This window comes from Monodelphis domestica, chromosome 5 (genome assembly GCF_027887165.1).
Source record: "Monodelphis domestica isolate mMonDom1 chromosome 5, mMonDom1.pri, whole genome shotgun sequence".
Lineage (NCBI taxonomy): Eukaryota > Metazoa > Chordata > Mammalia > Didelphimorphia > Didelphidae > Monodelphis > Monodelphis domestica.
Genome location: NC_077231.1, coordinates 180,692,187 through 180,708,027, shown reverse-complemented (window position 1 = coordinate 180,708,027; position 15,841 = coordinate 180,692,187). Strand labels below are relative to the sequence as shown.

Below are 15,841 nucleotides of genomic sequence, written 5' to 3'. Positions count from 1 at the left end.
GAAATCAAATATACTTGATTCCTTTCAAGGTCAGTTTCACTTTATCAAGACTTGTATGCTCAAGTCAGGTAGTTTATGGCATTTTATGCATTTTGCTGTGAATTAATAAATAAATAGTAATCAAATGATCTGAAAAACAGAAAAGTTATAGATTCAAGCAGATTCTTTGCAGGCTTAAGTTATTTAAAACTGTGCTACTTTGGAAATTATAATAGCTTGCTGTGACTCAGTTTTTTCAGTTGTATCCAGTGCTTTGTGACCCCATTTGGGGTTTTCTTGGCAAAGATATTAGAAAGGCTTATCATTTCTTTCCCTTGCTCATTTTACAAATGAGGAAACTGAGGCAAACAGGGTAGAATGACTTGCCCAGGGTCACACAGTTAGTAAGTCTGAGGTTAGGTTTGAACCCAGGTCTTCTTGACTCCAGGCCAAGTATGCTATCCACTATACCACCCAACTATATTAGCCCTCAGTAACTAAGATCTAGTAGAAAACAGTACCTACCTCTGAAGAAGTATTACTTAGTTGTAATAGACTTAGTAGCAATTTCCAAATGTGGAAAATCTTTTCTGACTCTTTTAGTTGTTAATGTTCTTTCACTCCTCATGTATGTATTTATTTCTTAGTATATTGTATTCTCTCAACTAAATTAAATATAAGGTCAGGGGCAGCTGGGTTGCTCAGTGGTTTGAGAGCCAGGCCTAGAGACAGGAGGTCTTAGGTTCAAATCAACCCTTAGACACTTTCCAGTTGTGTGACCGTGGGCAAGTCACTTAACTCCCATTGCCTAGTCCTTACCACTCTTCTGCCTTGGAACCAAGACACAATATTTATTCCAAGATGGAAGGTAAGGGAATGTAGGGTCTTACTACAGTAAAAAGAGCACTAGGACTTGGAATTCAAATTCTATCTCTGATGTTTATTCCTTGTATGACTTTGGGTAACTCTTTTATACTTTCAGAGAGCCCCAGATTCCACATACATAAAATGATGTGTTTGGCATTAGATGGCTTTGGAGTTCTATTCAGTTCTAAATGGATGATTCTATGGCTTTAAAAATTGTATTTTAGCTCCAGTGCCTTGTATGTAGTAGACATTTAATAAAGTCTTATTGGATTGCTTTAGTTAGGTGCTTCATTTACTACAGGGTGGAGCAGAGGCACAGGGATCTTCTGGCCTCTTTGTACAACAACAAGGTGCACTGATTTGGTCCAAGACACAGTTAAATGTGGTAAGAAGCAAAATCAAACATCAACAAAAGCCAAAAGCTTTATCTCTATTAGAAATTGGTTCAAATGAAACATTTTCAAACTTCTGACTAGGCAGAATTGGATTTTAAAATGCCACTTTGGGATTTTATTCATAGGTGAATACCCATTTTTTTTTTTTAAAGTGAGGATTAAATGTGAAAGTTACCCTGGGCAGAGTAACATTGATGTGATCAAATTAAAGACCTTTGGAAAGCAGACCAGCAAAGTTTACATGCCAATGTTTCTATATTTAGGTCTGACTCCCTCCTGCAATGTCAACTGTAACATTATCTTTGTTTTAAATCTAAGTATCTCAAATATCAGTCACTACTAGTTGTCCAGTTCTCCCTTGGTTTATATCAGAGAGCCCAATGGAGCCTTCTGAAGAAACTGTACAGATTAACAAGGATAACTTTTTAGAAGTTCCCAGTTTATCTGATTCTCTTTCTGAAGATGAAGAAATTAAAGAGACCCTCAAGCCCCGCTTCTCCCCTCTGCCAAGAAGACGGGGCTCTGATTCTTCTGAATCAGATTATCCATACCTGGATACTCCTTCTTCAGGTTCACGAAGAGTTTCATTTGCTGATGCCCTTGGATTCAATCTTGTATCTATTAAAGAATTTGACAGTTGGGACCCGTTGCCTGGAATTTCATCACATTTTGACTTAAGGAATGATGTTTTCCACACAGATGAGTATATTTTATCTCCACTGTTTGATTTGCCTTCCTCAAAAGAAGTGCTGATGCAAGAGCTGCAGGTTCAGAAGGCAATCCTAGAGTCGACCGAGTTCCTAACTGGGGCAACAACTTTGAAGGGCACTATCCGAGTTTTGAATGTTTCTTTTGAGAAGTCAGTATATGTTAGAATGTCCTTAGATGACTGGCAGACCCATTATGACATTTTAGCTGAGTATATTCCCAATTCTTGTGATGGTGAAACTGATCAATTCTCCTTTAAGATTTCATTAGTTCCTCCTTATCAAAAAGATGGCGCTAGGATTGAATTTTGTATACGCTACGAAACTTCTCTCGGCACATTTTGGTCAAACAATAATGGCAAAAACTATACATTGGTCTGTCAAAAGAAGGAAAGGGAGAAAGAGCCTGAAAAATCACCAGAAGTAATAACTAACAGACAGCTAAAAGGCTGCTTAAAGGTAAAATCAAGGTGAGGTTATATCTTATAGTTTTTAGTATTGAGAAGCTTGAATATATCATGTCACACATGTTTCATTTGTTAAAATAAATGATTGTTATGCTTTAGACTTTACTGTATGCTATGCATTTAAAATCCTGCTTAACTTTAACAAGATTAATTTTTAAAAAGTCTTTTTACTTAATAGGGTTTATCTCTTCTTAAATATAAAGTATATAGCTATATGATAAAAAATGGGCAAGGAATTGCATGTGTGCACGATTTATTAATTGACATGGTTTTTTAAAGGGGTATAAAGCAAGAGAAAGAACTAAATTTTTTAAATTCCTTAACATCTCCCAGTACCATCAATGACTAAATTAATGGAGGCTGAGAAATTTGTAGGTGCCCCTCTCTGGGTCACAATGTAAAGCTTAGCTCCCTCACATGTAAAAATGATATATGAAGTTATAAGTCCATTGATTTCCAGTCATTGTGCCTAAGTCTCCTCTGAAACTTAAATGAATGAAAACCCAGTGCTTCAAAAAGGGAATGCTGCTTGAGCTAGGTGGACTTTCCTAACTGGAAAAAAATCTGTGATTACCTCCTTGGATCTCATAGCTTAATGCTTGAAATAGAAACATTTTTGGATGTCTTTTTAAGTTCATTTACTGGGAACTTTAGAGTGATGTCCCTGATTAGTCATAATGTGAGAGGTATGATTACAACAATAATATGATAAAGACACAATGAGGTGATGAGTGGAAGTGTCTAATTAAGGATTTTGATTGTGATCAAGCAAGTTAGCATGGTACTTATACAGTAAAATGTAATAGGTTACCATGGTAATTATGTCCTTAAAGAAGTTGTAAACAATATGTCAAGCATGGTCAATATATGTGTGTGTATGTATACAGGACTAAGGAATTCAGATATCCTCATCTTTGTTTGGAGCTGTTAACAACTTGGGTGCACCTGAAAATTCATTTATAATTATAATAAAGAAGTCTGGTTTTTATTACCTCCATACCATGAGTTGATTAAATTCTCCTGGTATCAGGTCACCAGATCATCTTTGTAAAGGAAAGTTTAGTCTATGACTGCTCTTCCTCAGCTCCTGCTAGAAAAATCTCCAAATTTAAAAACAAAACAAAACAACAACCCACCATTGTTCCACATACCACCTGTCTGGCTGTTTTCTGAAGTTGTCCACTCTGTCAGTCCCTAATGGGGTACAGGGAGAAGGAAGAACAGTGTGCTTCCAAATTCTGCTGAAAACTGTGTTATGGAAAAAGCACTGTACTTGGTGCCGAAAGATAGAGATTCTAGCCTCAGCTCTGTCACTAACACTGCATGGACAGTGATGAATCTCTTAACCTCCCTGTCACATAGTTTTCCAATGTTTGGAAGATCCATTCAGATAATGTAAGAGACACTCTAAAAAGCATAAAGTGCTGTATACATGCAAAACTGTTATTGATTTATAAAAAATGAATGATTTATTATTTAAAAATAGTCGCAGCAGTGGAGAATGTATGTCTTTTCTCAAGTTTGTTAGAGCTTTGGCTGTTTCATGCTTTTAAGATGAGTGATATTTCCTCAAATCTGCATTTTGAAGTTATCTTAAATATTAAAACAGAATTATAATATCTATGCATGCCAAGGTGGTTGATTATTTATCCATTTGTCATAAGATTGGACTACCCACCCATTTAGGAACTCTCTATTTACAGAACTCTTAAAACACAGACAAAATCACTATTGAAATCCAAATACATATCCGTAGCATCATATGTTTCACATACTTGAGAATTTAATGAGATGCTCATTAAATGCTATCTATTTGGCTTTTACAATTTGCTGCTTTTCAAAAGAACAGGATTTAGGAAGTGGTTCTAGAGCTAAAAGCAAAGAACTCTTTTGCTAAGTAGATTATTATGTAAGATAAAATGGGGTTTTGAAATTGTATGCATTATATGCTATATTCTGGGGCAGATAAGAAATTCTTCTTATCTACTGAACTAGACTGGATGCCAAGAACAACAACAACAAAACATCAGGTATCAGGCTTAATTTATTTCTATTTTTTCAGTGAAGAAAAATACATAGTTATAATATTCATTGAAGTGTTGCCTGTGTAAGAAATGAATGAGCCTGCCTAGGATAAAAATACCTCTCTCTTTATGTATATGTCTGTACCTATACATATGTGTACATATATATTTAGATATATATGTGTACACATATGTGCATACATGTTGAAAGAAAAAGAAAGAGATTTTTCCAAAGAGCTATCATTGAATTATAGCAAACACCATTCAAGTCCTAATATCACTTTAGGGAAAAACCTGAGCCCTAAACCACAAAATGGTCTAAAGGCCTGAAAAGTTTCCTAATGAGTTATAAAAATGGAAAAAAAAAGTCCTCTCCCGCAAACCCACAAATACATTTTCTGCAGTTCTATAACTTAAAAATGACCAATATAATTCAAACCACATTTAAAAAAAAAGTATTTGCCTCTGGAGGAGGCTTTCTGCACCGAGTTTCAGTCCAACATGAATTTTTACATCTGATTTATATACCACTCAAAATGGAGTGCATAAAGGAAATCCTGACAGATCCTTAGAACAGCATGTGCCATAATAGAATATTTATACAGCTTTTCCATAATATAATTTATATGCAATGGGTTTCAAATATTCCTAAAACTCACACAAGAGAGTACTATCAAATTTCAAAATGAATATTACAGTTGCTTTCCACTGCAAAGGGTTTTGACAGAAAAAAAAGTCCTTTACCTTGTTAGTGTGATATCACAAAACATAAAATCATATTTTCCTAAAATCAGGATAAGCTAAGACAGACTCCTTTGATTTATTGTTTTTGGCACCCGGTTGTTGTTGTATCAGTCAATGTGACTTTTTGTTGTAAGCACAAAAGGCAGTATGGTATAGTAGATAGAGAGCTGATCTAGGAGTTGGGGAAGTCTGAGTTCAAGTTTTCCCTGTTTTATACTTTCTATGCCACAAAAACTCAGAATGCCCAAGCCAGCTCTGAATAACTCTGTGTTATAGATGAGCCACTGATCTGCATCAGTGGAGGCATTTGTACTCAGGGAATTCTCCACACTGATGAGATCATGGGTTCAGAAGAACACAAATAAATGATGCATTTACATAATACTTAAGGAGGTCAACTTATTGATTGTTTCCTTCTAGTGGATAAAAATGCATGTGAGATTTGCCTCATGTATTTATGGATATGTGGAGGTAAATGAAGGATAATCTAATCTACAAATCACAATTGAAATCCAAATGAGAGGGCCCTGCAAAAGGCTATAATGTCTGTTTTGTTTATGAAAGGAATGTCAATTCTCATAAAACTGAAGTTATAGATTGCATCTCATGAAAGTGTCAATAATTTCTGCTTGTGAGTGTATAGTATACTTAGGCAAAACAGTAAGAAAAAAACAATTTTCCGTTATTTCAGTCACTCCCTCATGCACTCAATTTCTTTAATGCAGACTTTCTTGGGCCAAAACTTGCAAATCTCCACTTTGGCATGGAAACTCCTTTTTCTAAAGCTTATTATTATTTCTGCTGGTCTGTCTACTTTGAATTGATTAAAAATGCAAAAAAATAGGAAAAAACAATTATTAAATCCTGGGCATGTGACTATAGTGTTTAACCAAAAATATTTAATTGCATCGAAATTAGATTGCATAGTTTTGCTTCCCCCCTTCTTTGTATCTCTAGAGCTCAGAAGAGAGCGTAGAATATAGTCTTTGTTGAGTCATTTCAGTTGGGTCCAATTCTCTGTGACCCCATGATCCCATTTGGAGTTTTCTGGGCAAAAATACTGGAGTAATATGTCATTTCCTTCTCCAACTCCTTTAATAGATTAGGAAACTGAGGCAAACAGAATGAAGTAACTTGTCCAGTGTCATACAGCTAGTAAGTGTCTGAAATCGTATTTGAACTCTGGCATTCCTGACTGCAGGCTTGGCACTCTTTCCATTGTGCCACCTAGTTTCTGCCTTCCTAGGCACATAGCTGATGTTCAATAAATGCTAATTGACACGTGAGTTACATGTCATGAGCCAATTGAGTAACTTTATAGACATGGCTATGCCATATGAACATGTGAAAAAGACAGATGATGCTTCAGGAAGCAGATATGAACATGTCATTAATTCAGATGTAAATAACATTTATGCAAACATACATGACAATGCCATCAAATATTTTTGGTTAAATGTTGCAGTCACTTGCCCAGGATTTAATAATTGAGTTTTCCTATGTTTTTTGCAGTTTTTAGTCAGTTCAAAGTATAGTGAAAAGAGAATTTGACTTGGAATTAGAGGACCTGGATTCAAATTCTGCCTCCTGGATCAATCTGTGTACAAGCACCTTGGGAGAGAAACTCAAACTCCTTATGCTTCAGTTTCAGTCTAGAAAATTAGGAGATTGGATTAGATGATATCTGAGGTTACTTCCAGCTTTAGATTTTATGACCTTTGAAAGCAGCTAGAAGCTGAGGCAACTAGATGGCAAAGTGGATAGAAAGTGATGGGTCTACAGTCATCTTTCTGTGTCTCAGACACTGTTTTTCTTGCTTTGAAAAGGTTTTATTGTGAAATATCAGATTTAGGGGAAAAGTACAAAATTTCAGTGGTCAGATGTGTGCAAGTACAGTATTTTAACAGTCTATACATGTGAACAGCTTCCCTTGCAAAATTTATATTTAGACTGATATTATCTAAAAAGGATTCAAAACAGGCTCAAAACACATTAATAACTTGAGCCATAGTGCCTATCACTTTTAAATGCTAATGAAGAGTGTAAATAAGCTGAAAAGCACTAAATAGCACACTCTGTGTGACCCTGGACATGTCACTTAAGTGTTTGCCTCAATTCTTCATCTGTAAAATGAGCTGGAGAAACTATAGCAGCTTGTTGTTCAGTCCTTTTTCAGTAATGTCCAACTCTTCATGGGGCCATTTAGGGTTTTCTTGGCTAAGATACTGGAGTGGTTTGCCATTTCCTTCTCCAGTATCTTGGCCAAGAAAACCCCAAATGGGGTCATGAAGAGTTGGATGAGATTGAAAAATGACAGATCTTAAAAGCAGGTTTAATGTACCTGATTCAATTTAAAACACCCAGAAGACTCTACTCTGCTTCAAATTTTTCTTCCACTGCTTTTCCCAGCACCTATAGGGTCCCCAATTAAAGCTTCATTTCTTTGGGGCCTTGAAGGACTTTCAGTCTTAATGAATCCCCTATTAAAATGTAAAAAATCCGTGGGAAGGTTAACATCTGAAGCAATTATTGATTAAGCCATAGAAAATAATTTAATTCATCAAAGCATTTACAAATATGATAGAAAACTGAGAGTAAAGCCCATTGGAAATGAAATACGGCTTAGTTATCTTGAGTGGACCTGAAGCCACAAAGAGGTGTAGAAGTTCTTCTAAGGAAAAGGGAAATGGCAAATAAAACTTCACCTTTTTCAAAGTTGGTCTTGCCATTTTATTTTTTTTAATTAATTTTTTTTAAACCCTTACCTTCCGTCTTGCAGTCAATACTGTGTATTGGCTCCAAGGCAGAAGAGTGGTAAGGGCTAGGCAATGGGGTTCAAGTGACTTGCCCAGGGTCACACAGCTGGGAAGTGTTTGAGGCCAGATTTGAACCTAGGACCTTCTGTCTTTAGGCCTGACTCTCAATCCACTGAGCTACCCAGCTGCCCTCTGGTCTTGTCATTTTATATTGGAAATGAAGCAATCACAAGTTTAAAAAATAAATTTAGAAGCCATGTATATATGTATATGTATATATATATGTATATTTCATTTTCTATTAATCAAGGCAGGTGTCATGGAATGTATTATCAGTGGACTCTGACTTGGAGGGTCATCTAGGACAGGACATCACTTCCACTATATACCCAAAGCATTCTCTGACATATTCAGTTTCAGCCACAATATGCTTTTTTAAAAGTGAACCAAAATCTAGACATTTTCAAAGGAGAGAGATATGTCATATGGATACTTGGTGTGATATGATAGCATAGACAGAGAGAAAAACCTTCAGTATCCTCTGTTCTTCAATCCCCAACCCATTTTCCCTATAAATATTACAGAAGTAAAGAAATCTGAGTGATACCGATGTCAAAGATTATGTTTAGTTTAAGTCTGCAAAACAAGGGATAGAACCAAGTGAAACCAGAGATTAAAATTAATATTACAATTTCATTTTAAAACTAGTTTCTTTGAATGGAGTGCTAAAATCACAATGAAACTGGAAAATGAAGGCAAAATGACATGGTCATGCAGTATGTTCTAATGTCTGCCTCTGATTTTTGTAGTTCTGAGTTTCTAAATACTATGGGATGTCTATCCATCAATGTCAAGGAGGTGTAGGTAGGGTCAAGGCAGACTCAGAGACTTTTCATGTTGGGATCAAATTAGTTCTGGTAGGAAGGTCTATTTAAAATTAGAATTCCATCAGTCCATTAGCAAACTTTTATCTAGCTTTTACTATGTTCCAGGCAAGGTATTAAATTCTAGGGATACCTCCCTCCCCCAAGAGTAAAAAAAATCCTCAATGAGAATATTCTTAACAAGTGTAAGTTCTAACAGGGGAAACAATATGTAAGAATTTATATATGAACAAGATAGTATTTGAGGGTAATCGTAGAAGGGAAGAAACTGGCTGGGTAGGAAAGGGGTTGTCTCTTGTTGAGGGTGAGATCTGATCTGAGTTGTTAAGGAAGTCAGGGAAACTAAAAAGCAGAGATAAGGGACAAGAGCACACCTGGTAAGTACTAAGAACTTAATAATAATGTCTTTCGTAGGTATTTCCCTACCAAAAAGTCATAATTTCCAATATACTTAGAACAAAAAGTTTCAAAAAAGAGACCTGGCAGAACAGATCATGTGGAAAGCATGTGGAAGTAGGATGAGATATATCTAATCCAATTGGTTTGTTGTTGCTACTGGGGTTCTACATAGGGGACCTTATGTTGACACTTTCTCAACTACAGAAAGCAATTATTTTACTCACCTGTGCAATAGTCTATAGGTCATTAATAGTAAAAAAAAATCAGAATTTTTCTTGGTTCCTCAAGCGCTTGTTCAAGGACTGTGTTTAACTGAATAACCTTTGGAAAAAAATATGACAACAGGGAGCAGTTCTGTGGATTGAGAATCAGCCCAGAGATGAGAGATCCTGGATTCAAATTTGTACTCAGAAACTTCCTACCTGTGCAACCCTGGGCAAATCACTTAATTCCACCTCCCCCATTGCCTAGCCCTTACCACTCTTCTGTCTTGGAACCAGTACACAGTATTGGATTCTAAGATGGAAGGTAAGGGTTTTTTTAAGAAAAATATTAGAATAATATATTGAGAATAATAACTGACATTTGTATAGCACTAAAAGGTTTGAAAAATATTTTATATATAATTTCTTATTTAATTCCTATAGTCTTGTGATTACATGCTATAGGTATTATTCCTCCCATTTTATAGGTATGGAAACTGAGACCAAGAGTATCGAAATGGCTAGTCCATGTCTAACAGTTGTTAAGTATCAGAGGCAGGATACAAAATCCAGATTTCACCTGGCCACAAGTTCAGAATTTTTTCCATTACACCTGACCTTAGTAAAGCCACATTAAGCAGCAGAACAGAAAATAAGGCTGTCAACAGTAGGTGTCTTACGTGGGAGTCTCCAGCCAGATGTGGTCTCACCTGTGGCAGAGGGGAGGAGGCCTATGACATTATTAGCCCACAAGTACCTTTAGACATTTCTAGTCACAGCAGATCCACTCCACATCTATAAACACTGGTATTCTCTTGAAGCTGATTAAAGGCCCCAGAGGGAGAGGAGAGCAAAGAGTAACTCATTTCCCTTCACTTCCCCAGCTTTTCTCAACTATTTGCTAAACTCTATCATTCCTGTACCTCAAGAAAAGTCATTTCTGGGGATCAGGTGCTCTGGACCCTCTAGGACCTTGGACCAGAGGCATTCCAAGCAATGAACCCAACCAATTTACGAAAAGGATTATGTTTTTGGTGTTTATCTGTCTCCCTTCTAAGTAGCCTCATCACTTCTGCCCCAATTCCCAAGTACCACTTGTTTTCACGATGCCTGCTGGATGCTTTGGAATTCCACTCAAATATGTCCCTCCCCACAACCTGTGACCACAGATTCTTCTATCAAACTTGTTCTCAGCTATTTGCAGGGTAGCAGAGGTTAATAAACTGATCTATACTCAGAACTTAGTGACTGATACAGTATTAATATTAAAAGAGGATATTACTATAAAGAAGTGAAATATGAGTCAGTGTGATGTGTGACACACATATACACATATATGCCCACATACATGCCATTATACACACAATGCACACACACACATATATGAAAGGAAGGGAGACACCTTAGATCCTCACAAATAATCCTTGCCCTATGTATGGATTCTACATCTATCTCTGTTTGCCTCTAGCTACTGGGAATTCACTACCCCCTAATGCAGTCTGTTCTATTTTTTGAATATCTAATTGTTTTTTTTCTTAAACCCTTACCTTTCATCTTAGAATCAATACAGTGTGTTGGTCCCAAGGCAGAAGAGTGATAAGGGCTAGGCAATGGGGGTTAAGTGACTTGCCCAGGGTCACACAGCTGGGAAGTGTCTATGGCCAGATTTAAACCTAGATTAGGTCTGGCTCTCAATCTACTGAGCCACTGAGCTGCTCAAATAGCTCTAACTGTTAAGAAATTTTTCTTATTTGAACTAAAATGTTTCCTCATATAATTTCTATACAATGAGTTTGAGTCAAACAAAACCAATCTCTTCCATATGCTAATCTTTTAAATATCTAAAAATAGCTATCATCTTCCACCTAATTCTTATCTTCTTCAGGCTAAGTGATATTAGAAACTTTGGTTAAAAAGGTTTTGAGTCATTTCATCCTTCTAATTGTTATGCTTTGGATACTCAGTGGGTTATTGACATTCCTAATGTTTCTCTGAGAAGGTACATGAGATTAGACAAAATGTTTCGGATATGATCTGTCTTAGAAGGACCAAAGTGGGTCAATCATTCCCCTCATTCTAAGAGAGGAGTTCTTAACTTGAGGTTAATGACCTTGTTTTCTTTTTTCTTTTTTTAAATTAAATTAAATTTTTTACTTTCTTTTCATGTTGATAAAATCTTTAATAATTGTTTTCAGATATTTTGTGATCTAATGTGAGCATGTTTTAAAAATATTTTGATAATTGTATTTTACTAAAATCTATTTCCTTTGTAATCCTATTTTTTTGCTATTTTATTTTTTGCATCGTAAAAACATTTTTCTGAGAAGTGAATCATGAACTTTATAAGACCACAAAAAAAGAGTCCATGACACAAAAAGCTTAAAAAGTCGTCCTCAATGCTACACTTATATTGTTACAGCCCAAGATTGAGAGAGTTCTTATTTTATTTTATCTGATGCAACATTAGATTGTTAAATCCTATACTAAACTGTTAGTCTCCTAAAATCAGTGCTTTTTTAACATGGACTTTAAGGGAATATTCTAATATTGGGGTCATGCATTTGATTTTTCAAACCCAAGATCAGGACTTGTATTGATTCCTTTTAAACATTATCTGTTTTGCATTAGCAACAAATTATTCTACCTTGTGAAGATCTTTTTGCCTCATGATGAGAAGAGAAAAAGGAGAGGGAGGGGGAGTGGGGCAGATAGGGAGAGAGGAAAAGAGAAAGAGAGAGAGAGAGAGAGAGAGAGAGAGAGAGAGAGAGAGAGAGAGAGAGAGAGAGAGAGAGAGAGAGAGAGAGAGAGAGAAGGGTGTAGGTCCTTCAGGTTGATATTGACAATTTCTTGGGTTCAGTCAAACAACTTTCAAATGTGTCCAATTTTAATAACCAATAGGACCCAATAGTTCATGTTTCTGTCATCACCAAAGAGGTATAATCAAAGAATCTGTTGAACTCCATATTTTTGTCAGTAACTTACTGCAGGTCTCCTCTTAAAAAAAAAAGGAATGAAAGTAGTTTCATAATGAATCCACACTAATACCCAGGCATTACCACCTTTTGTTCTGAGTATTCTCTGTTCATATCTTCAATAATTTGTTCTCTACTATTAGGAATCAAAATCATCAGCCTAGTGTGAAATACCTTTTATTTTTTTGTAAACTAATATATTTGCCCATCTCTATTTCTGAAATTTACTTCCTCATCATTGTTTCTTTTTAATTTTCTTTTTTTCATTGTCTTTTGTTTTTAATCACGTCAGTTTCCAACTAAATAATTATCCTTCTCTCCCAGAGAGCCATCCCTTAGGAAAAAGAATAAAAATAAAAGAAAGAAAAAATTCATAAAAATTGACAACAGAAAAAATTGACTTTATAATACATTATATGAAAAGGAATGGGGTAGGAGAAGGGAATTAAGTGGTTCAATGGATAGAGAGCCAGGCCTGGAGATGGGAGGACTTGGGTTCAAATTTGAGTTCTGACACTTACTAGCTATATGATCCTGGTCAAGTTATTTAACCTTAATTGCCTAAACTGTACTTCTCTTCTTATTGTTACTGATATTTATTATTGGTTCTAAGACAGAAGGTAAGAGTTTGAGAAAATGCCTTTTCATTTTTTCCCCTGCTGCTAAGTTTAGTCATCATGATATTACAACATTCAGATCTCATTGTTTTGTGGTTCTTGTTCTTTCCTATTACATTATCATGTTCATTGTGCAAATCATTTTCTTTCTTTTCCTACAACATTTTATATCAATTCATATGTCTTTTCATGTTTCATTTTATTCATCATATTTGTCATTTCTTGCAGCACATTCATACACCCTTAGAGTGTTTAGCCTTGACCCAGTTGATAAACCTTTACTTTGTTTACAATTCTTTTCCCAAAACAAAAAGCCTGATATAAATATTTAGGTATGAATAGACTTTTTTAATGATGTCCTTGGGTATATGTCTAGCAGGGGATCTCTGGGTCAAAGGAAATAAATAATTCCAAATCACTTTCCAGAATGGTCCTATCATCAGCTCCACCAACAATACATTAATGTCATTGTCTTTCTATAACACTCCAACACTGACGATTCCCATCTTTTATCATCAGTGAAATTTTCCTGGCTATAAGGAGAAATCTTATGGTTTTGATAGTTTCAATTTATCTTATTATGAATGATTTGGAATATTCTTTCATATAGTTATTAAGCTTGTGCATTCGTTCTTTGGGAACTTTTTATTGGTAGCCTTTGACCATGTAAGTATTGAGAAATAGACCTTGATCTGATATATTTCTGCTAGTTTCATATATAACTTGAATCTCCAAATTATTTTTAAAATTGCCATTGTTATGTGTTCAGCTATCACATTAATTAGTTCTGGGATGTAATTTGTCTGAGGCAGGAGCTTTAAATTCATTTCAGGTAGCTAAGTGATCTCATACCATCATACTTTTGGGGAACCATAATTCATGGATAAAAGGTTCATTGAAATTAGAGCTGGAAGACAACTTAGAGAACATGTAGTTTTTCCTTTGAAGTATTTTTGTTTTATAATCCTCAATCTAGAAATTATTCTATTTTGATAGGAAAAAATAAGGCATAAAAAAGAAGTTAAGGAATTCCATTTTTTCAATAATCATTTATTTCTTTTCCATTCATCTCAAGGAGTAGGTCTTATCCACTTCTTGTTCCCAACAGCATTTAAAAAAAAAAAGCAATGGAAGACCTTTTTGTTTTCTTTGGTATCTATGAATTGCAAATATACATTCACACTGGACTTTAGCCCTTCCTACTATTGATTCACAATACCTAGAATTTCTTCAATTCAATCTGAGTTAATCAATAGCACTTTTGAGTTTGTTAATGAAATTCCTAAGCATCTACATTGTTCTTTTTAGACATCACTGCTTTTTCTTTCTCACTAGAATCACTTCTACTTTGCCAGAATTTTACTCATGAACTCCTTTCATCCTTCTTGGGCTAATTCCTCTTTAAGAATCACAAGCTTTTAGATATGATTTTTTCCATCTTTGAATTCTTTAAAAAACATTCTTTTAAAGTATGAGATAGTGTTGAGATTATGCCCAATGTGAAATCATGAATAGTGATGGTAGTGTTGAGAGTTATGAAGAAGATTGAAAGCTAGTCTTCCTTCTGTAAGGAGGGATGGTGATCTTGAAGTCAATATACATCAATGATAATTCTGGGGATAAGATGGGGTAATTATCATCTTACCTCAAAAATATTAAAATTTAGAGTCACTGAGTGGGAATTTATTTTTAGTTGCTCTCTGGTTATTTGCTTTGTAGTTTTTTTTTAGAATTCTAGATTTTAATTTTTGTGCCTTCTACTAGCTTTTTTGTTTGTTCCTCTAACCTCATGTAGAAGGAAAGTAAAACTAAAAAGAAAATATAGGGATTAGCATAGACCTTGGACCTGTGATTTCAATGGTGGGTAGTGCTTCCTATGCACTTTACTAGTGCATGTTGGTATCTTTTCTACAACTATTTGTGTCCTTATCGCTGAACAATTCTAGTAAAATAAAAATGGAAAATGAAAGAAACCTCAAGTTTAGATTTCTAGATTTCTTGTGAATTTCAGTTGTTCATATTCAATTTTCCTTTACATGGATATTTGAGATGTGGCTACATGTAATTTGATTCTAGTTATATTTTTAGTGGATTGAATTCACATTTGAAAATATAAAGAAGCTGTAATTTTTATAATGTGGGAAATGCCCCCTCTGAAAATTCACTAGCATTCCAAGATTCATCTTTGACTTAGTAGATGAGTCCTTAAGGAGTTGCTAGACTAGAACGTATCAGAGATAGGAATTGAATTCATGAAGTACTGACTACAGATCCAGTATTCTATCCACTATATTGTACTGCCTCTTGTTGAATTTATACATGGTAAACAAATTCAATTTTTTTAAGTCAGGATTGTTTTATCTAAATACCCATTTCAGCATTTTTTTTGTCTTCCTTTAATGGAAAAAAATACTCAGGACAGAGTTCTCTAAGTCCCACCATTTTTACTGTCACTTTAAAAGAATCACCCTGTTTAACAGGCACTGTAGTGTTATTATCCATTATATAAATAATAACTAGTTTTGAAGCCTTAATCATGCTATCCTGCTGCTTAAAGATTTTATGACAAATAGAAATAAATTGCTAAATTGGACTTTACACCCCATTGTTTAGTGACAGAGACCAATTGAACATTAAACAAACCTGTCATAGAGAATTTCAACACCCTCCACCCCTCCTCCTCTCTCCAGGTGATTCTGGAAATGGTCTGTCTGTGGCATTTCAGGGCTATTCAAATCACAATAAATAGAAATGGAATTCTAACAGTAAAAGTGCTGTAACTGGCAAAGTGCAGCTGTGGTTCTGATATTTTGAACCATCCATTTTC

The 15,841-nt window shown here is 35.1% G+C and overlaps 1 protein-coding gene across 1 annotated transcript in view; it reads left to right on the top strand.

Annotated features, from left to right (window-relative positions):
- The first annotated feature begins 1,569 nt into the window (after positions 1–1,569).
- Positions 1,570–15,841, top strand: part of PPP1R3A (protein phosphatase 1 regulatory subunit 3A) — a 67,361-nt gene continuing 53,089 nt past the window's right edge. Inside the window, exon 1 of the mRNA XM_001366999.3 lies at positions 1,570–2,418. Within this exon, the coding sequence (XP_001367036.2) occupies positions 1,622–2,418 (797 nt within the window). The 5' untranslated portion in view covers positions 1,570–1,621. The remainder of the gene's footprint in view (positions 2,419–15,841) is intronic.